The sequence below is a fragment of the Cydia splendana genome, chromosome 5 (genome assembly GCF_910591565.1).
Source record: "Cydia splendana chromosome 5, ilCydSple1.2, whole genome shotgun sequence".
In the NCBI taxonomy this organism is placed as follows: domain Eukaryota; kingdom Metazoa; phylum Arthropoda; class Insecta; order Lepidoptera; family Tortricidae; genus Cydia; species Cydia splendana.
Window position 1 is genome coordinate 12,795,571 of NC_085964.1, and position 21,676 is coordinate 12,817,246.

General features: G+C 35.6%; 5 protein-coding genes across 5 annotated transcripts in view; 3 read left to right on the top strand and 2 right to left on the bottom strand.

Annotated features, from left to right (window-relative positions):
- Positions 1-21,676, bottom strand: part of LOC134790729 (homocysteine S-methyltransferase-like) — a 161,381-nt gene that overhangs the window by 60,746 nt on the left and 78,959 nt on the right. The window lies entirely within an intron of this gene.
- LOC134790734 (uncharacterized) lies at positions 3,257-4,544 on the top strand. Its single transcript, XM_063761648.1, has 3 exons — positions 3,257-3,408; positions 3,604-3,707; positions 4,347-4,544. Exons 1-3 carry the CDS (start codon positions 3,327-3,329, stop codon positions 4,542-4,544), a joined length of 384 nt encoding a protein of 127 aa, XP_063617718.1. The 5' UTR covers positions 3,257-3,326.
- LOC134790735 (uncharacterized) lies at positions 4,586-5,030 on the top strand. The gene has a single exon (XM_063761649.1). It carries the CDS (start codon positions 4,586-4,588, stop codon positions 4,892-4,894), a length of 309 nt encoding a protein of 102 aa, XP_063617719.1. The 3' UTR covers positions 4,895-5,030.
- Positions 4,813-8,285, top strand: LOC134790733 (ankyrin repeat domain-containing protein 39). The gene is made up of 4 exons (XM_063761647.1): positions 4,813-5,050; positions 5,491-5,709; positions 6,090-7,699; positions 7,936-8,285. Exons 1-3 carry the CDS (start codon positions 4,948-4,950, stop codon positions 6,287-6,289), a joined length of 522 nt encoding a protein of 173 aa, XP_063617717.1. The 5' UTR covers positions 4,813-4,947; the 3' UTR covers positions 6,290-7,699; positions 7,936-8,285.
- Positions 8,478-21,157, bottom strand: LOC134790725 (ankyrin-1). The gene is made up of 9 exons (XM_063761637.1): positions 21,012-21,157; positions 20,375-20,846; positions 19,775-19,932; positions 19,244-19,419; positions 16,550-16,700; positions 13,583-13,707; positions 12,362-12,491; positions 11,812-11,995; positions 8,478-9,205 (listed from the first exon to the last, which is right to left on the bottom strand). The coding sequence occupies exons 1-9, from the start codon at positions 21,091-21,093 to the stop codon at positions 8,845-8,847; spliced, it is 1,839 nt and encodes a 612-aa protein (XP_063617707.1). The 5' UTR covers positions 21,094-21,157; the 3' UTR covers positions 8,478-8,844.

A 21,676-nucleotide genomic window follows, 5' to 3' on the forward strand; every position in this document is an offset into this window, starting at 1 on the left:
TCACTCTGGAAAAGACGATTCTGCTCGAATCGGTCCACACGCTCTCTGTAGCGGCGAATACGGTTTGCCCATGCATAGACTTTCTGCTTTAGAAAGTCGATGCGCTCCGTAACGTTGGCCATGTAGTCACGGGGCCTGATATCCGTCCCCGCGAATGCCTGGTTTACAAAGCGCATTACTCGGGGGCGATTGTTGCCCCCCCTGAAGCAGATCAGCTTTGCGATAAGAGTCCTAAAAGAGCTGATACGTCGCTCGATCCGTATTTGCCATGCGGGGGCACCTCCGGCGACGTGCACCTAGACGTTCAGAGTCCGGAAACTTGACTCGTGCAACACGGCACGCCGCGATGGCTCCGCAATACATGATCGCGTGCGTATCATCTAAATCTTTACTAGTCCGCAAATATGGCTCTAGTAAAGCGTTTAGGGCTCCCATTAGCGCTAGATTGCGTCTATTCATAGGCAAACGTGGTAATCGTGGCCTAGTATTGGGTGTGAAGCGATACTGCGTAATCGCCTCATCCAGAGTCCTCGTCAGTTGCTCATTGGCTGTACTACTTACACTCTGCGCGAACTCCTCCTCGTCGGCACAGAGATCTACCCGCGGCGCCCCCGGTGCCTGGTCGGGTGCCGGCACTTCGATGGTTGGTTCGAGGGCCTGAAACAGTGTATTGTTACAGGTGCCTTTTTATTAAAATTAATAAATATCCATCGTCGTCCTGGATCCTGCCTCTGATTTACCACCATCCCGGTGAGGCTCCATCAGCTGCCCCCTCACACTGCCTATATTATTATTATTATTATAGGGACATTCTTACACAAATTGACTAAGCCCCACGGTAAGCTCAAGAAGGCTTGTGTTGTGGGTACTCAGACAACGATATATATAATATATAAATACTTAAATACATAGAAAACAACCATGACTCAGGAACAAATATCTGTATCATCATACAAATAAATGCCCTTACCAGGATTCGAACCCGGGACCATCGGCTTCATAGGCAGGGTCACTACACTACACACAAAGAGAATATAATCACTACGTTTTAAGAGACGGGACTTCCATACTAGCGACTTGATTGGTCTGTGTATGTTTGGTTATCCAATCATTACCAACATGTACGACAAAGAACTGTCAAAGAACAATAGTACCAACATAACATACTTAAATAGTGTAGTATGCTACACGCTTGCGAATTTTATCGATATCGATAAATTGGGGAGGGTTGAAACATGGGCCCCTGTCAACAAATTTCGTACTCGAAATCAGGTTAGCATCGAGTCCACATTTAAGTCGTATGTTATATATAGTGTTCTTTGAGTGGACTAATACATGGTTGGACTTAAATGTGAACACGACTTTTATTTGTTAAAATAAAAATATGTAAAATGTTTTTTTTTTATCATTTAATATAATTAATTTAAAAACATCCCGACGGTTCGACGGTCCACAGGTAACAAGAGGAAAATGTGTTTTCACCTGTTTAAATGTTTTTTTTTTATATATTGTATTCTTGAATAATAAAATTAAATCTTCCATTACAACTTATTTGACCCACTGCCTGCATCTGAAAACATTTAATAATTAAAACAGACATACATACATTTTCTTATATTTTAGGTTAAAATCTTAAATAATAGGGAATATTACGCAAAACTCTGCGTAGGTAGCGCCACTACCACTATCTGTCACAATCTGGGGGTCTACCGCGAAACAAGAAAATCGAAATTTCGTTATTTAACCTCTCTATCACTCTTGCATATTCGAGCGATAAAGAGGCAGATAACTAAATTTCGATTTTCGCGTTTACCGGTAGGCCCTTGTTAACAAACCGCCTTGATGCATCAATGTCATAATTTATAGTCTGTGAAAACTTGTCAAAAAAACAGTTTAAGGCAGAGAATGTATAAGTTAGTCTATGAATTTTCTGGAGTCGGTAGTGCTGCACTCTGGCGGCAGAACATTGCAGTAATATCCCCTATTACTAGATTCCAAAAATATATAATATAATGTCCATTCCATTAATACACAGATGATAGATAATTTTCCACTAAAAATATTCGGAGAAATAATTGTAGTCATGTTGTATGCAAGTTACCAGGAAATTCACTAATTTTATTTTATTTACTAATTACATTGATAAAAAATTAGGCTGCAGTCGATATCGATACTTCGTATCGATACTTGTAGTACATCCCTAGTTCACAATGAAAGTGGATATGAAATATCTAATTTTCGATGTGTTTATAGCCTGCTACACCAAAATAAGGCTAAAAGTATCTAAAGCAATACTTACCGGTCTTCATCTAATGGAAATTTCGCCATAAACTTCCTTTTCTGCGATTTTCGCGAGTGTATCAATTTCCACATATTTCGCACTGAAACAACTTAGTTTTCGGTGGCATTTAAACAAAATCTATAGACTCACTGTATGTTCTTATCACGTATGACTGTTTTGGAAAATAACGAAGGCTTTTAAAAAAGAAATTGCAAGAAATACGTAAGTAAAACCTACGAACCGCCATGACAAGCAACAAAGCAATGTGGCTGACAGTTGACATGACAGATGAATAGCACTGACGTTTTATTTTGTTTTTTTGGCTATGGCTAGGTCACTATAGTCCATACAAAACCTTTTATTGTTCCTAGTTGCGTCAGCCTGGGTCACTACACTCACTACCCACTAGGCCAACCGGTCGGTACATGTTGGTAATGATTGGAGAACCAAACATACACAAAACTGATTCAAGTCGCTAGTATGGAAGTCCCGTCTCTTAAAACGCAGTGATTATTTTCTCTTTGTATATGTGCGCGGCGTAAATTTAGCGTAAATCAAGCAGATCTTGTCAGTAGAAAAAGGCGGCAAATTTAAAAAATGTAGGCGCGAAGGGCTATCGTCCCGTAGAAAATTTGAATTTCGCGCCTTTTTCTACTGACAAGATTTGCTTGACCAGCTATATTTGCCGTAACTTATTTTTAAAATGTGTTTTTCAATTAAAAGACACATCAAGATTGTTTACCTTATTTCTAATGCTAAAAAAAACGAACTATAGGATCTACCATCTATGCTCGGGCCCGGCCCGATAGCAAGTTATGCTGACCGGACCAAGGTCTCGGTCGGTACGCCAGTCTGTTAGAGCTTTTATTTTGTAAAAAATATAATACTGCATAACTCTGTATCTTTACTTTATGGTGACATAAAAAAAACAATCACTTTGTTTATTCGATTTGACTATTGCATTGGATTTGATTATTTGTATTTCGTAGTTAAGACATCTAAATAAATAAAAAGTTTATTTAAAGCTTCAACTTATCCGTAATCAATGCCCTACATTTTGATCAGAGGTAACCTCGCATCTTATGGCCATAAAAACCCTTGGCGTGTTTTAGTATCCGGCTTAAAAGGTATATTATTTTATATTGAGTGCAAAGAGATTAACTCTTATTATCTTGATATTCTATTTGAATTTAACATTTGTTGACTTTATTAACAAGCATAGGTATGTATGTATATAGGCATGATAAACATATTCCATCAGAAACAATCCTTATCCTCAATAACGGTGACTCAATTAACAAGTGAAATTGTATTTTATTCAGCTGGTGACATTGAGCAGCTAAAAAGGTTTGCGTGTGGCGGCTACTGTGATGATTCTACTATTGTCTACTTACAGCACCCCTGTGTAATACTGAGCGCATTAGAGGTAAGTTGTAAATGTTATCTGATTTGTTGGGGTGTGTTCCTATATTTCTACGTCGTTAGTAAGAAATGAGTCATGCCATTTTCACATCTTATTAAAACTTTCACTGCAGCGCTCGTTACGCGCTACGAATGTAGCCGATAACACAGTTTTTCCCGTTTGTAGTGAAAAGCGCCTACAATAAACCCACCTAGCAGGTTGCTGGCAGTGAATGTGTTATACATATATCTAGAATATGCTTTTGCGAATCTTGCAAATAAGTACTACAGTTTTCAATTACACAAAAAGGATGCACTAGCAACATAAAAACCTTAAATGTTTACATGAAAGTGCTTTTGGTTGAATTTTTAAATTTACACCAATCAAAAATTGACCCATTACTTTAATAAATTGAAACTGGCCATGAGAGCTTCAATTGGTACATGATAATTTAGAAGATATTAAAATGGCACAAGTAACATTCAGACAAATCAAATAGAGTGCTAAACCTTAATGTGTGTGGGTTTAAATTTAAGTTCTTATTGTAACATTCGCAAAGTTAAACATAGCATATTATATTCATTTCTGTATGCTAATTATGCAAGTTCTCTGCTAAAAGCCTGACATTATCACCTCTATTTTTAATTATGTTAATTTTTACAGGTTTTGGGTTACAAAGTGGTTGCATCAAGTTCTACAGCAGTCAAACAAGACTATAATGAATACATGTGGACTATGAGAAAGGAGTTTTCAGAACCGGAACCATCAGTGATTGTAGAGCAGGACAACATCACAAATTTTAGCAAAGAGGCTATGCACTTTGGTAACTATCAGCAGCCAGCAAAAGACGACGAAGTGTAATTTGTGAAACACTATATTTTTTCTACCATTTTTTAACTATTATGGATACCAAAGGTAGCCAAGATACTTCCTCTGTCAATCTGAACACTATTCCTTTGACTGAAGAAGGAGTTGTATACATTGCCATTAAGGGCTCCCTACATGCATCTGACTGTTCCGTCTTTGGATTAGGCGATGACGAAATAAGAGCACTGACTAAAAAATACCCCGGATCTGGAGTTGTTGTAAATGGAGTTGGCATTAAAACTAATGTGCTACATGCCATAAACTCATTGTCGCAGCTTGGCTATAAAATAATCTCAAGCACTGGAGAAAATGAGATCACCTGGACTCTTCAGCGTGAGCTATAAATGTTGACCGATATTAATTTTTTTGTGTCTTTGCTGTCATTATATGTTTAAAAATGGATCATGTCAATTGTGATCACACTCACTGCACAACTGCAAACCAATCGGTTTGTCAGACACTATCGGAAATGGAATGGGAGAGAGGAATATGGAATGCTGGTAAGTGTTCTGGTATTATGTTACTTACATTATTTCTACTTAACAACATGCTAAGGTCAACTGTGAAGTTCTTCTTTTTGTCTGAATTATTTTTATTTTAGTTATTGTTGGATGTGGCGACATTTTGATTTAAACTAACGAAACTTTTTAAAGACAAATGTACAAAAAAATATTGAAAAAAGTTTTCATTTATCAATTTTAATCAACTACATAATATATGACGCAATATAGGCTAGTGCCTATAGCTATTGAGCTACTAGCTATTGAGTTGCGGAAACCTATAGGGGCAGGTTTCAAACTATACATTCATATCAATAGAAATTAACTTATGGCAGATGTGGCGCTTGTCTTCACTGCTTGTTTGCGTATTACACCAATTACACCTAACTGGATTTTAAAATTACTTATGCTTAATAACACAGCCAATAATCTTGTTTCAGCTTTTAATGGTGACAAAGAGAAAGTGGACATGTTAATAAACAAAGCAAACAATGCTAAGGAATTTGTGAATAAGCCAGACAATTCTGGGTACACCGCACTGCACTACGCCGCACGTAATGGTCATGTAGACATATGTAGAACGCTGCTGGGGACTGGAGCATGTGTTGACGCTCAGACTAGTGGATTGGCTACACCACTTCATAAGGCTGCTGCTGCAGGTAAAGGCTTTGTTGACAAAAATTGTTCCAAATCCTTCCCCATAGTACCTAGTGTATCCAACCTCATACTATATTGGCGTTAGGGATGAATTCCAAATTTTATCGAAATTGTTGTTTTTATAACAGACTAAACAGACACTGCATTATGAATATACAGTTCGTAAACGTAAACGCACCTGAAATAGATGCTTGCGCTTCTATACTGAATTGATAAACAAGCGCATATGTATGGTGACCATAAATTCTCTTACATGCTCCACCGGTCTAAAAATGTAATGTCACCCAGGTTCTAGATATATATAGATTATTTTGAACTTTACATGACGTAACCAATGTTTTGCATCAAGTTTTACCTACCTATAAATAATTTTCCATTTCAGGTAAAGCAGCTACCCTAAAATTCCTTATTCAGTGTGGAGCAAATGTGCTAATGCAAGATACAGATGGCCAGACTGCTCTTCACAAGGCCATAGCTAATAAACGTACCGACCTGATCAACATTTTACTACAAGCATGTCCTGAACTTGCTAATGTTAAGGACAAGATAGGTCGTGTTGCAGACGAACTTTCACATAACTGAATAATTTGGTAATTGGAGATTACCTATAGTCTATTGCAGTGTCCTTCAATCTGTGGGTCGCGAAGCTCCTCCCAGTCATAAAGCAATACATACCTAAGTGAAATATTTTGTACATACTATCGCGCGTCGCGTCATGAAAAAGGTTGAAAAGGTTGCGTCTATTGAATTGAAACAAGTTTAACTTGTCAAACATTTTCTTTTTTCATGCTTTCTATAATTTTATTATTTAAGCCATATATCATCACACCCTTTGAAATTGTAAGTTATAAAAATGTATTACTATTTTACTTTAGCTGTGCTGGAGACTGGAGGCTCCGTGATTGTTGACCCAATTAGGATTATGATTCTAGCTAAATTGGTTGTTCAATACTTAGGCTATGGAATATCCAATTCAGCTAGAACCCTAAATGACGCAACAATCACGAAGCGTGACTGTACAAGTCTGCATTGCTATTGTATAAAAATAATATTGTGTGGGCCATGTTCCATATAATGATATAGGACTATTGAAAACTTAAGACTAATATTGTGTGTAAGTATGAAATGGTCCTTATATTGTTTGTATTAAGTGTTATATTGATTAGAAAGCCATAATTATTTTATTGACATCGATTATTGTTTACTTGTTTTATTTAATTTAATTACGTGGAACTTACGAAGTTAATGCTGTATTTTATGTTAAGTTGTTTATATTTTTTATATATAGAGTAATTTATTCGTCTTGCAGCCCTGTTACAGTGTTCATTACATTTCAAGGTTGTTGCGATATGTTTTTATATATTATTACTTATATTATTATGGTTCTGTGATCTGCCCAATATTATAATATAAAACTTATTTTGTTGCTTATAAGGCAATTGAAAAATACACGAAGGTTTTATTTTAAGTAGTAGTATAAATATAATGGAAGGATATTTTTGACCAAAATGCCATTTTAAAGATACCTTTTTAATTTATAATAAAATGAAGTGATGTTAAATTTGTTAGGAACGTTTTTAAACAAAAATATCTCTATACATTTTGCTATTCTATTTTATGTATAGGTTAAGATTAATAATGACATTTCATCACAATATATTTAGGGCAATAAGGTAGGTACTGTAAGGACCACGCACTTAATGAAACGGACATGGAGTTAAAAGTGCATTTTATTAAAATATTTTATCTTCGGGAAAGGCCATCTCTCGTAACCTTAATTGCTCATGGCATCCCTTGACAACCACTGTCAAAGATTCTTCACATAAGATAGGGTTACATATTTTTATTTAGTAATCGATATTTGCTTTAAGTTAATCACAAACAGTAGTGAACTCTATGCCATCGGCATAAAGTTCATCTTCATGTCTATTTCCAAGCATGTGATTTTGAGATTGGTTGTTGAGTCTTTTTGAAAGTAGGTACTATTTCTTAGTCCTAGTCCTATGCTGCCCTCCTAAGCTAATAGGACGTATTTCAAAGAAAATTTAATGCAAATACCGCCTTTTAGCTTAGGGGCTGTCCATAAATGACGTCATCGATTTTTGACCCCCCCCCCCTATAATCATTTCCTCCTACTTCATGTTACCGTCATCCGATGTCCAGACACCCCCCCCCCCCCCCCCTAATTTGAAATGACGTAATTTATGAATAGCCCCTTAGGAGGGCAGTATGCCTAGTTTACACCTGACAGATTCTCAATGAAAGTTATTGTCATTGTGGTGCAATGTGTTTGTTTAATTATCGTATACTTGCAAATACATAGTTGTTAATTATAAGAACCACAACGCGTGTTTTGAATGTATACATGTGTGTTTTGCAGTTTTATGTCCATTCCAAGAGGGATTAGTCTTAAGTTTTATCTAAAATATCGTCATGTGTAAACAAAGCATTTATTTCGTTATTTGGAAAAATTTGTAGCGGTTATCGCATAGTAGGAACATAATCAATTTTATATTTTCCACTTACACCTTTGTACTAACAATAATGTTTTAGTAATAATAAAACGCATGAATGTAAAGAGTGTTTTTAATTTATTACTATACATGTACAATTCCACTTGGTACAATTAAGACACAACATGGGTGGATCTATCGAACATTGCGCGAGAGACAAAAGTTATAGCAACGAATAACAATCAAGAAGATAAAATAATCGAATTACTGATTTGTGATTTCCAAAGCTGTGAAATTTGTATAAGGGAAGTTTAGAAATCATAATATATTATTGCCTCGCTTGTAACATATTGTTAATATGCGATACCTAGTCTACAAAAGATCATTCAATGTTAATTATATTACGATCCACCTGTCATTTTTCTAATATTTTTGAAATCAGTCTATGTAAGTAAAACATTCAAACGTGACTAGAAAATGTAAAACCAACAAATCATAAAGTATTAAGTACATACATAGGATATGAAAGAGTCTTGGGTAGGTAGGATAGGTAGACCTATCTCCTACTTGACTTGCATATAACAGTTATAACCTATAAATATTTATTTTGATCATAAAGACAACATTATAAATAATGATTTAAAAATAATTCAGTAATAATAACAATTCACTGGTCATTAGCAACTATAGACCTTCATCTTCCATCATTAGGAATCTTTTTAAGCTCGTAGGTAAAGGCAGTGTTGATATATATTGAAATAGTATTTTTTTCTTAGCCATAGATCTAATTTGCATTCTACAAATGTCTGACAGGCTATGTGGTTGTCTGCTGTTATGATATAGCCAGTAGGCTGTTGTGCCTTGTTTAGGGACCGCTGCGGTAGGATCAGGTGTAGTTATATGATGGCCTGCCTTTATTAGCATACGTGCTAGATTATTCGAGCGTCGCCTACTTGCTATTGATAAGTTGTCTAAACCGCAGGAATGCAAATCACAGGCATTGACGTTGGCTCCGTAGCGAATTTGCAACACTGCCGCGTGATCTCTGGAAAACAATGAATCAGTTATTGCGCGTTATGACTGTTATGAGTGTTACAGTGGACAATGACTAATAACAGTTATAACATTTCGATATGTCTTGTTACATTATGATTATGATATAGGTACTTGTTTTTAGCAATAAGTCAATAATACGCTTGTAGAGTCCGTGCGGAAAGAGAAGAGTCGTGAAATGTATGGGGCCCAACACATTTCACGACTGTTCTCTTTCCGAACAGACTACTGACTTAATACATTATAATTAGTGTCCGACCGAAGGTTCGGTTTCGGTTTCGGCCAGTTTCGGCCAAAAAATCATGTTTCGGCTGTAGTTTCGGTTTCGGCCAAAAAACGGCCGAACCTTTCGGCCGGGCCGAAACTTACGAAATGGTACTTCGTGCTATGAAACTAAACTATGTGACAAAGACCAAAAGTTGGGGAATAAGTAGGACAACAATAATTAATATGTACCTACATATACTGATTCATGTATAGGTACAGAAATTAATTGGTTTATTATAAAACACAATTCCACTAATGAGGGCGCCACTAGACGGTCGACGCAGTCTTAAGAGGCTGTTAATACCTATAACGCGCACACTGTCTAATTGTATCGGAGTAAATGAGATAGCACTGCATGTCGCATGTTACTGGGCCTGGGCAAAGGAATAATAAGAAAACTCATCATCTTCCTCGCGTAATCCCGGAATTTTTGCCATGGCTCATGGGAGCCTGGGGTCCAATTGACAGCTAATCCCAAGAATTGGCGCGTAGGCACTAGTTTTTACGAAAGCGACTGCCATCAGACTGACCTTCGAACACAGAGAGTAAACTAGGCATTATCGGGACTAGTCCGGCTTCCTCACGATGTTTTTCCTTCACCGAAAAGCAAATAGTATAAATATCAAATGATATTTCGTATATAAGTTCCGAAAAACTCATTGCTACGAGCCGGGGTTTGTACCTGCGACCTTCGGATTGAAAGTCGCACGCTCTTATCGCTAGGCCACCATCGCTCAAGGAAATATCTCGCTTTTTAATACAATGGACATTGGTTGGAGTCTGTGCTCAACTACTTATCCTGAAGCCTGAAGCACGACTTTGACTTCGCATGAAAGTTCGTCTCACTGGGGCACTTCGGACGTTTAGGCCCAGGTGAAGATCGGTAGGTTGTCAACAAAAAATTCGCGCTCGCTGCGCTCGCGTTTTTGGTTGACCCTGTATCTACATGTTAGCTTGACTGGTGAATGAATAGAGTTAGACCACGAAAATTCTGCAATTATTTTGATAGCATACGCAGTGCAACTAGTGCAAATGTTATTTATACGTCATAATTTCACAGAAGTTTTGACGTTTAAAATAACACTTGTACTGCGTGTGTTATCAAAAGCGTTGCAGAATTATCTTGGTCTAACTCTAGTAATATTCTTAAAAAACTGCTTAAGTAACATCAATTTCAAGGACATTGGGTGTTGACAGCCCCAATGTATGTGTGTAAAAGCGGTTTTATGAAATTTTTCAACGATTTTAACAAGTCTACAAAAGGTTCGGTTTCGGTTTCGGTTTCGGCCGAAACTAGAGCCAAAGCCGAACATTCGGTTTCGGTTTCGGCAAAAAAACATGTTTCGGTCGGACACTAATTATAATATAACCCATTAACGGACCAGATTATAAGAAATCCCTTAATTCAAGCCCGGGGCTACAAGTTGAGTACCGCTGCCATATGCAATAGGTTGCAATCACATACATACATTGACGTTTCATCGTAGAATTAGACCAACATAAGTCTGCAACGATTTTGATAGCACACGCAGTGCAAGTGTTATTATGTTATACGTTATAATTTCATAGAAGTTTGACGTTTAAAATAACACTTGCACTGCGTGTGCTATCAAAATCTTGGTCTAACTCTATGAAATGAAACAATACATATCACGTTAGCTAATGCTTCCCTGAAAAACTAGTTCGAGTGAAGCGTTTCTTCTTTCTGTCGTAATGATTCGGTCAAGTTATGTTCTAATGTATGGGGAAGACAAACAAATTATAGCCAGCATAAAATGAATGTAGTATGATACCTTTGCGCACACTAGCGTCCCCTACCCTCCCCCTGACGCAACTTCCCCTTTTAGCATGAAATATGTCCCGGTGGACGGTTTTTTTTTTTTGAGAAAACTATTACAGTTAGGTTAGGTTAGGTAAAAGTGTCAAGGTAAGAAATATACCTTAATAAATTTTAAACAAAAAAGGTTATATGCTCCTTTCTGGTAAAACTCACCATATTTGTTCAATATAACATTGTAAGGTACGTGATAGTACTGAAAGAAATCGTATCGGGAAAACCAGTTTGTTCAACAGTTAAATTTTGTCGAAGTTCATCTACCTATAACATGAATATGGTGCATTATATAAAAAAAATGAATATAACCTTTTTTGTTAAGAAGTTAATAGGGATTATATCTTTCATTGACACTTTTTTCCTATATTGTATACTTTCCTCAAAAAATAAAAATAAACTGTCCACCGGGACATATTTCATGCTAAAAGGGGGGGTTGCGTCTTATTGTAAGATTTGTAAGTCTAAAGGCAGCGTTAGGAAATAATATTAAAACTTACTTGTGTAATAGTAACGCTCTGTTCAGGGCAGTGTCGCCGGTAAGCGCTATCGCGTTCATATCTATCCTATACTCTAACAGACAAATTAGCAATTCCTCAAATATTTCAGGACAGTCTATACTTTCAACAGCTATGTGGAGTGCGGTGGCTCCAGTTATGCTGTTACAGGAATTGACCTGGGCACCTGTAAACAATTCATATAATTAATACAATTTCCTAAATTCTGGATTAAACCTATTTAATGACCGCCATTTTAACAAAAATGTCATGCACACGCCATTTACATTGGGACAGTCGCCATCAGATATATCAGTGCGGCCGAGGTGCTCCAAAATATCTGAACACGCACTCTAGCGCCTTGACAATAGAGGCGTGTTCAGATATTTGTGAGTAGTTACCTCGGCCGCTCCGATATATCTGATGGCGACCGTTCAAGCTAGCAATTATATACTTTGCTTAATAGCAGGACGTTTAGAGAGACCCCACCACACTAACGTCTCCCGAACGTCGGCGTCTAGTCAACCCTATAAAGCTTATTAGAGGTGTTTACCCTTTTCCAATAAAATTCTAGCAACCCCAGGCTGTGACAACCTCACCGCCAGCAGCAGGGGCGTGTCGCCATTATCGTTGTGGAGATTCAGCCCTCCGCCGTAATTTGCAAGCATTTTCACAATCTCCTCCTGAAAATGTAGGTATGAATATAAAATTATACAATATATATACCTATTTACAGTAATAAATAAGGTTATTGAAGCTAAATCTGTCTGGGGAGTTCCAAGCATAAGCGTATTTCTCAATTGTCTTCCACAGAGCGCCATCTGTTTTCGACTGCGGAAACTAATCGATGAAGTCAACAACGCAAAGGTATGCCTCGTGTATGGAATTACCCCGTAGTGCGAAGCTATAAAATTTTGATTTTTTATAATTTTTTTGGCCTGGCCCTTTAAGCCAAACCTCATAGGACTAAACTAGAAACAGTGAAGATCTATACTGGCGCCATCTACGTAAGCATTTAACCACTGGCTTCGAGCAACACGGAAGGGAGGCGGCATTCGCACTATTTCCCCTCTGCCGAGGTACAAGATTAGCGCGTCAATCTAATCTAGCGCGGGTAATAAAACTAGTTGCACTGGGATTTTTCACTAGACCAAGTCCAGACGCGCGCGTGAACACTGCTGCACAAAAATGCCTGTTTGCTCGGTTTTTTGTTATAAAAAGAGGTCGGGGACATCAAATTTACAAAAAGAAAGTGTTACATTTCACATGTAATATTTTTTTTACATATCATACGTTTAATTACATTCAAACACAATTATTATATTTTAGTCTCATGTAATTGTTGGATTTATCGATTTTGCTCGCTCAGTACAAATTGCGGATCGGTCGAGCGACAAATCCGACTTCTCATCTCCCAGAATACAATAACATACTTCAACGAAAATGTGTTAGTGTGCGTGTTGTGACACTTGTCACTCGTCCGTACACAAAAAGAGATCGAGGTTTGCAAGATTTGTCTTTGACGTGTGTCATTTTCTATGTATTTGTGTTGTCATTACAGATTGGATTTTGTATGTAAGTGTGTGAGAAGTGCGACTGTGTGCACCTTTCCCCCCGCGAAAAATGGCAGAAGATTTGTACGGTGAGATATCGCTTGGGCCCCTCCCTTCCGATGTGTCGGAAGCCGGTGTTGCTCGAAGACCACTGGCATCTAACAGTTGCCAACCCTATTAGATCATGGGTGTATTTTTTTATAATTATAGTTTAAACATACCTGTCTTTGTATTATAGCATAATGTAAAAGTTTGTGGGAATGTGTTATTCGAGCTCTGGACAATAATAATACTTCGACTACTTCCGGAAATCTGCGCCACACTGCCTCACAAAGTGGCGTATATCCTGAAAAACGGTAATTTGGCATGTTAAGATGATTGCAATTCGTTTTAAGTAGGTACAAAGTATATTTCTGAGATTAAAAGGTATGTTTCCACAAAAGGTTGTGTCTGTATCATTATTCATTTATTAAAAAAAGCAAAAAAAACGATTTGTTTATTTTTTTTAATTTTGCTAAGATCTTAATTAAGTAAATACTATTTATGCTGCGCATAAGGACATTTGCCTTAGGGCCAGTTGCACCTCCACCATAATTGACGGACTGATCAGGGTGGATTTCATCACCAAAAATTTCACCATACAAAGAAATATTTTTTTAAATGTTTAACACGATTCTAGCTGGGTAAAGTAATAGGGGGCTGTATATTGAGGATATTTATGGTATTTAATTATTTATACAATCATTTGTGGCTTATATTTGAAGTTATCGCTTTCGGAAAATAAAAACGCAAGATGGTGATGACAACCATGGTATGGTAATGACTCTTTTATAGACGGTAATGACACTGCATGTACGGTAATGACGATTTGGGAACTAATTTATATATGTATTAAAAACGTATTAAAATAACAAAAACTTTTTTTAATTGTAAGGCTTTAGAACTTTAATAAACATTACAAATAACATGTTTGTGAACATAAGACTAGCTACATAAATTATTTTTAGAAAATTATAAAAAATACATTTTATTCATATAAATAAATATATAACAAGTATTTTTATTGTATAATTTTAAATAATTTATATTCCGAAATAGGCAATTTATGTATTCATTTATTTTTTTGGGTTTTTTCAATGTTAAATCATATTAACAATATTGTACTCTTATTATCAGTTTAAACCCGCATCTTCTTTTATCTACTGCATAATTTGGTATTTATATCATATTATAAAATTGCTGGCTTACCAGTGAGCTTAATTTTTATGATATATTACTTTTTTTTTGATAATTTGATTCATTGCATAAGTTTGTATTTTTGTTGTTTTATAAATTAACTTTAAAAATAGCTATAATGATTTAAATCCATATATATATTGTTTAATAGCTAAACATTAATATATAATCAGTGTTTTATAAGTTGCAAGACCCCTACTTGTAATGCATGTCATAAGTTACAAAATGTTAGGTATTGGGTCCGGTGACTACCCAATGGTATAATTATTAATTGCTGTAATTATATACATCAATTAATATAATATTATCAAAAAACATAAGGCCATTACGATAGTGAGCCAGTACCGTAGCCTATGGTCGCTTAAAACTTAATATATGTTGCTTGTTTAAATACTTTGTTTTAACACGACTAACATGCAATTACAGACTCTAAGTTGCACGATTTACATTATTAGATAATAAAAAATAAACATTTGTATGTTCTAAGTTCTAAGTGACCTAAATTTTGCCTACTTCAGTCAAAATGTTATTTAAAACTAACCATCCTCTAGTGTGAAAAAAATAGACATATCTTCTTCTACATTTATTCTACATTTACAAGGTAGACATTATATAGTGTTAGAAGACATAGAGAACGTTTTTCAAACATACAGCTTAATTTCATAATGAATTATAGCAAAATAACTAGAAAAGTTTCTGAGAACCGTCATCACCATACACATGAAATCATCACCGGTCGTCATTTTTTCCCGGTGATGATGGGTATGGTGTTGACGATTTGAGAGTTTCTTGTTTTTATTTCTAGAATATGAATAATAGTAGTTAATGTCTATGCTACACAATAAACTTCATGTAGTTTGCCATTCATTTCAATAATTATTTCTAATATATCATTTGTAACTTTTTTAAACCAAAGCATAACGGTGATGATGCTCTGTTGTGACAAACTACGTTTTACAAATTTGTTCGTAATATTTCTCACGATTCAATGACGTGACTTTATAGTGAAATCATTTTTGGCATTCTATATTAAAGTGAAAAATAGGGCAAGGACCTTTAGCGGTATTTCGTTGTTCATACACGGAGATAAGCTCACATTGACATTACCATGACGGTGTTGACGAATATTCGTGACAAAATTTTAAATATTTTTAAATGTACTTTCTCGGTGAAGGAATTATTGCATATTTTCCCATGTGTTAAACAACAACATGGAAAAGATATAAGTAAAAGAAAAATCGCAATCGTACGATAGGTATGCTATAATTTTCACTGCAAACAATAAGGTTCAGATTTTTCCGGTAGACGGTGATGATTTTAGACACATAAAACATTTTATATAAAAAAACTATTAAGTTATTGGAGATGGTAATTGAAGGAACATGAAGATAATAGTTCTTAAAAACATATAAAAAAGTTGCAAGTCGCACAACCTACTAGTTTTTTTTATAAAGACCGAACCATAAGTTTTCGCAGGATTTTGAAATCCACCCATCAACACCTATCAGTAGTGAACTATAAAATTTCCCACGCAATCATCTTAGGTGAGTAAGATAAATTGAATACCTACCATTCTCTCTGTACGAATGCATGATATTTTAGTTAATATCCTGCATACTAATAGGCATGTACAACATTGTCGTGTATGTACGTGTTTTGGTTAATAAATATTTCTATTACGGTCCTACCACAGAATAAATAATAGTACTAGGTACAGAAGACTCATTCTCTAACAAAACGCGTCTGTTACGATCAGGACAGATATGGCCGCTAGGTGGCGACAGCGCTACGCGCGGCTTATGGCTAGCCACCAAAATTGGTGTGGAACGGATGTACTATTAGCTACCTGTAGCAAAGCGACGAAATCGCGGAGCCACGCCTGGTCCTACTAAAGAGTCGTCTCGCAAATAATTTAAGTATATATCTTATTAAAAATGCATATTGGTTTGTACCATGAATCTCTTCGCCATTAACATTAGCTCCAACTGATATGAGGTATTTGACCACATCAACATGCCCTCTGCCGGCTGCTAAGAACAGAGCTGTGCGCTCACTGGTGTCCCTGGCTTCCAAGTTAGCACCATTGTTTACTAGAATTTTTACCTGAAATAATAGTACATATCAATGCAAGTGTGGAAAGTATGTTATTATTATTATTTACGAGTCCTAAGAACTTATGTAAAAAGTAATGAAATAAACGCATTTGTATTTTTTGTATTTGTATGTCTTTTATGAGCCGTAGGCGAATAAAAGACACGGGACAAGTAAATAATAACACTTTCACACGTACATTGAACGACGTTTTTTAATACATTTGCGAAAAAATCACAATATCACAAATATTCTCGGAGTAATTAACAATGGAGCCGCCATTAACAGGCGTTCCCCTCTGTCGAAAATAGGCGGCCAATGGTCAACAACTTGTCAACCATATGTATGGACTGACGTTTATCTGACATGACGTACCTATACATTTGATGTGCCCCTCCCCCGCAAAAAACGGCAGACTATTTTGTACCGAAAATTTTAGACATGGCGTCTCCGTTGGTTATATCCTCTAAGCAAATATTGGTAACACTTACAGTTACGAATTTTCCCTTAAACTTGAATGATATTTTATATCCAGCACTATAAACTACGTTCAGCGTAGATTTATATTGCCAAAATTAATCACATTAACTCATTTCATACAAAAACACTCTTACAGTTGCAATTTAAGATAATTATTTTGATACAACTAAATTTCAAGTGAAAATGGCGGGCGCCGGTTTTACTTTTTAATTTTTAATTTTTTTGTTAATGACAGCCAAACGTGGCAATGATAGTTTCATTCAGCCAAATAAAAAAAAAATGTAGTGAATTATCGTATTTTACAACATTTTATTTATTGTATAATAACAAATCTTTATATCATGTAACAATACTTTTGTTTGTAATAAATGTCTAATGGCAAAATAAAAATATATAAAGTTTTTGAACATCCAAACTCTTTGGTGTGAACGTATCGATTACGGTCAGAATTCAATTTAAAAAAGCTGGAAAAGTAAAAAGCACTAGTTCGCAAAAAACAACTTTGCGAACGCTAAACAGCCACGTAAAGTAGCACTTTTTGAGCAACTGTATTAAAAATTATTGTTCCTACGTTATTACTACGTTGGGTAGTAGGCGCAGTCGCTGGTTTATTGGTGGTTCCACACTGGCTGTTATATAACTTATATAACATTGTGTGACAGAGACAACATAATAAAACACTATCAATACTATTATGTTGTCTCTGTCACACGATGTTACATAACAGCCAGTGTGGGACCACCATTAGATCCAAAGAATACCGTTAAGCTTTTAACGGGCATAAACGTTGCAGATATTACGCAAAAAACCACCCTATCCCTTTGAAATAAAGATCATTATCACTGGTTATTGTTTTTTTTTTGTTTAGTTACCTAGTTAGTAACAGTAACTTAGTACTAGTAACATACTTTTTACTATCGGTGTAAAGTCAATGATTGTAAGTGTAATTGTAATTAGCCTTTATTATTGAAGTCAGTTGGTACAGTCACCTGCAATAATATATTACACAACAAAGGTCGCAAAAATAACTGACACGATCTTATTTGTAGAGCCATAAGAGCGTGTCACATATTTTTGCGGCCTTCGAAGAGTAACATACTATTGCAGGTGACTGTACATATTATATATTCATTCGGTTTCATAACTTTAACTTCAACTGGTCCTTTGACGTAGGCCTCCTCCATAGATTTCCATTTGATTCTATCTTTTGCTGTTTGCATCCATTTACCTCCTATTCTTTTTAGATCATTTGACCATCTAAACTTTTGTGGACCACTCTTTCTTTTATTATATCTTGGGCACCACTCTACAAGGTCCTTTGTCCACTTATCTAGGGTTTCTCTCATCATATGGCCTGTCCAGCGCCATTTTTGTTCTTTTATTATTTTAGTTATTGTTTTTGATTTTGATTTTGATTTTGCCTTGATTATGGATAATTTAACTCTGTCTCTAAGTTTTATATTAAGTATGCTCCTTTCCATATGGTTTTGACACACATTAAGTTTTTGGTGCTGCTTTTTTGTAAGTCCCCAGGTTTGGCAACCGTAAGTTAATACTGGTATTATACAACTATTGAAAACTTTAAATTTCTGCCTTGTTGGCATTTCTTTTGCCTTAAAAACTTCTTTCAAGGACCAATACTTTCTCCATACGTTTGTGGTTCTTTTCTCAAGTTCCTTATCTGTCTGGTCTTCAGGTGATATTATTTGCCCAAGGTATACATATTAGAGAAAGTCAACGATACTGTAACACATTAAAACTCAAAAGTCATATAGAGTGATCATGATCATTTTTAACAATATTTTTTTAAATCAAACATGACTTACTTAACGATAATGTTTAATTAAGTTTTTGGCAACAGGACAAAAATACCGACCAATAGCTTCTGATAGTTCTGATTACACGCATAATTTGTCTGTGAAAATAATAACTAGGAAATAAATAAAGAATAATATACTTACTAGTAGTTGAATGGTAAAGAATACCTTGAGCCGTTAAATCCGCATTTTGTACCTTTTCTTATGTGCGACAAAGTTTAAAATAAATAATACATAACATGTAGGTTATTGAATTACCAAATCTATAAATCCATTAGAAGCTGCGTAGTGTAACGGCGTTATTTTCTCATGGGTCTTGTTGTTGACATGGCAGCCTGCCAACAACAGCATTTTCACAATCTCCGGGTGATCCTTAATTACGGCGACGTGTAGAGGAGTGGAACCATCGCCGGCAATTACTTCCACTTTGCTTCCTAAGATGGATAAAATACTCACTATTACACACCTCAAAAAATAAAGTGGTAAAACACCTCAACTAATACATATATAATAGATTTTATTGCACTACCCCAGCGCACTCGGAAGGCCTCGGTGCATAGCGGGGGATGGTGTGGCATTTCAATTTATACCTGAATTTAATTGAAATAGGGAAGAATATACATTGATAAATTTAAAGTTATCTGCGCTGCGCTCCCACCAGTTTGCGCAGGCATTAACTCTATGTTTGTCTCATTTATTATTATTTACTCGTTTTGTTTACAATTCTAGGACCACTTCATACAATATGTAAAGTGTAAATTAAATATTTCTAGTAGTTAGGACTTTTACCTGCATCTAACAACAATTTCACAACCTCTGCATGTCCTCGCTCAGCTGCATAGTGTAATGCAGTTCTCATAAAGGCATCTTGCTGATCAATTCCATAAATCTCTATTGATTGTGATGCAATTGCTGCACCGGTGCATTCTAATATTGAAGCATACCATCTGGAAGTGGGAAAACGTAAATATATAAACTACAATGAAATATATATAGCTTAACTTGAACACTAATAATTGAATACAATTAATGCACTCTACACATTAATGCTGCTGCTTTTCCAAAATCTATATTAAGTATAAAAGGGTTCCTTTCTTTTGTAAGTACCTTTTTGCTATGGAACCCTAAAAATTATCTTATGAAAAGAAATGTTTACTGTCTCATTTACCAGTGATATAGTAAATTTAGAACAATAATTAAAAATAATATTTATATGGGTCAAGACAAATGGTGCTTGGTTTGTGTTTCTAAACATTGTATAATATATACAATGTTACGTATATACAGCCTAGTAACATTAAATCAACAAAAAATTTGCCATATGTAGCAGTAAAAGTTTTCAAAGTTTATAATATTATTATGACTAATGACTAATTTAATGCTACTCACTTATACATTGAAGTCCAAGTCTCATCTTCACTGGTGGTAGGAGCCACATTGCCAATCTCTTCGTCCCATTCCAAGTCATCATGTGGCGAGGGTGTTGACAACACTGGACTCAAAGGAGACAGCAAGCTGGTGATTCTACTCTCGTCACTACTTGAGCCATCACTGTGTATAAACACAAAGTATCCACGGTTGACACCTCTTTTGGAATCCTGACTTGGGCCTATATTTTCAAGTTGCAAACCCATACATTTTCTATCACTAGGGTTCTTGTATTTAGTAAGTGTTTCTTCCTGAGGTCCATCGTTTTTTATCTTGCGCTTGTGCGTTTTTAAATGGCGCTTTCTACTTGAATGTGTAGTTTGTCTAGATCTTGTTGTATCAACCAGCAATTTCACTATACTTAAATTTCCTACATTGCATGCTTCACCTAACGAAGTTTTACCATTTTTTGCTATCTTATTTGGGTTTGCGCCTGAAGTTAAGAAAAAGATTTTAAAATAATTACTTAACTCCAATATCTGCATTACTCAAGTACCTAGGTAATCTTTATTGATGTAGTATCATTAAAATTATACATCCAAAGTGTATAATTTAAGGGCAAATATATACAACAAAGTAAATATTCATTATTATTTACCTCTGTCTAGAAGGCACACAATCGATCCTCGGTCTGCAGATTGTACTGCTTTGTATAAATTATCCTCTAATGAACTTTCCATTGCTCCTTATGTGTGTAGGATTAACGAACCGAACCGGAAAGACTAGACTAGTACGAAATTTTAACTCAAAAATAATAAGTAATAACCAATCTAGATAGTAACGCAACTCATTACTTTGGCTCATGTAAACTTTGGAGTATTGTTTTTTTGTTGATTGATCACTTTCACCATCTCAACCTTGCATATAACCATTTACATACACGCCCAATATTTTACATTTTATTGTACGTGACCCTACTCCAGGCCTGAATAAAATTTGGAAGCAAACTAAATCCATTAAATAAGGAGTATTATAATTTTTTATCAATAACAAATGGACTGTGTCAATGACATTTTATTTAGTTGACACTTGACAGCGACTGGAGGACAAGATATATATATATATATATGCTGTGGTATTGACGCGCGTTCAGAGAACTTTTCGATTTTGTTAATTATTATTTAAGTCCTATGGAGCAAAGAATATAATACTCACTCTAGTAATGCCATTTTAGGTAATTTCCGAATAAGCGTCGGTGCAACGAATTCAATCGATCGATCAAATATCTCAATGCAAATCAAAAGCGATTATCGATGAAGTTTA

Bases quoted from the DNA above. Each gene is read 5' to 3' on its own strand.
- LOC134790735 (XM_063761649.1), top strand. From the start codon at position 4,586: ATGGATACCAAAGGTAGCCAAGATACTTCCTCTGTCAATCTGAACACT.
- LOC134790733 (XM_063761647.1), top strand. From the start codon at position 4,948: ATGGATCATGTCAATTGTGATCACACTCACTGCACAACTGCAAACCAA. The intron at 5,051-5,490 runs GTAAGTGTTCTG...ATCTTGTTTCAG, and splicing joins GAGAGGAATATGGAATGCTG to CTTTTAATGGTGACAAAGAG. The intron at 5,710-6,089 runs GTAAAGGCTTTG...TTTCCATTTCAG, and splicing joins TCATAAGGCTGCTGCTGCAG to GTAAAGCAGCTACCCTAAAA.
- LOC134790734 (XM_063761648.1), top strand. From the start codon at position 3,327: ATGCCCTACATTTTGATCAGAGGTAACCTCGCATCTTATGGCCATAAA. The intron at 3,409-3,603 runs GTATATTATTTT...TATTTTATTCAG, and splicing joins TTTAGTATCCGGCTTAAAAG to CTGGTGACATTGAGCAGCTA. The intron at 3,708-4,346 runs GTAAGTTGTAAA...TAATTTTTACAG, and splicing joins TAATACTGAGCGCATTAGAG to GTTTTGGGTTACAAAGTGGT.
- LOC134790725 (XM_063761637.1), bottom strand. From the start codon at position 21,093: ATGGAAAGTTCATTAGAGGATAATTTATACAAAGCAGTACAATCTGCA. The intron at 20,847-21,011 runs GTAAATAATAAT...TCTTAACTTCAG, and splicing joins TGTGTGCCTTCTAGACAGAG to GCGCAAACCCAAATAAGATA. The intron at 19,420-19,774 runs GTAAAAGTCCTA...TATCCATCTTAG, and splicing joins GAAATTGTTGTTAGATGCAG to GAAGCAAAGTGGAAGTAATT.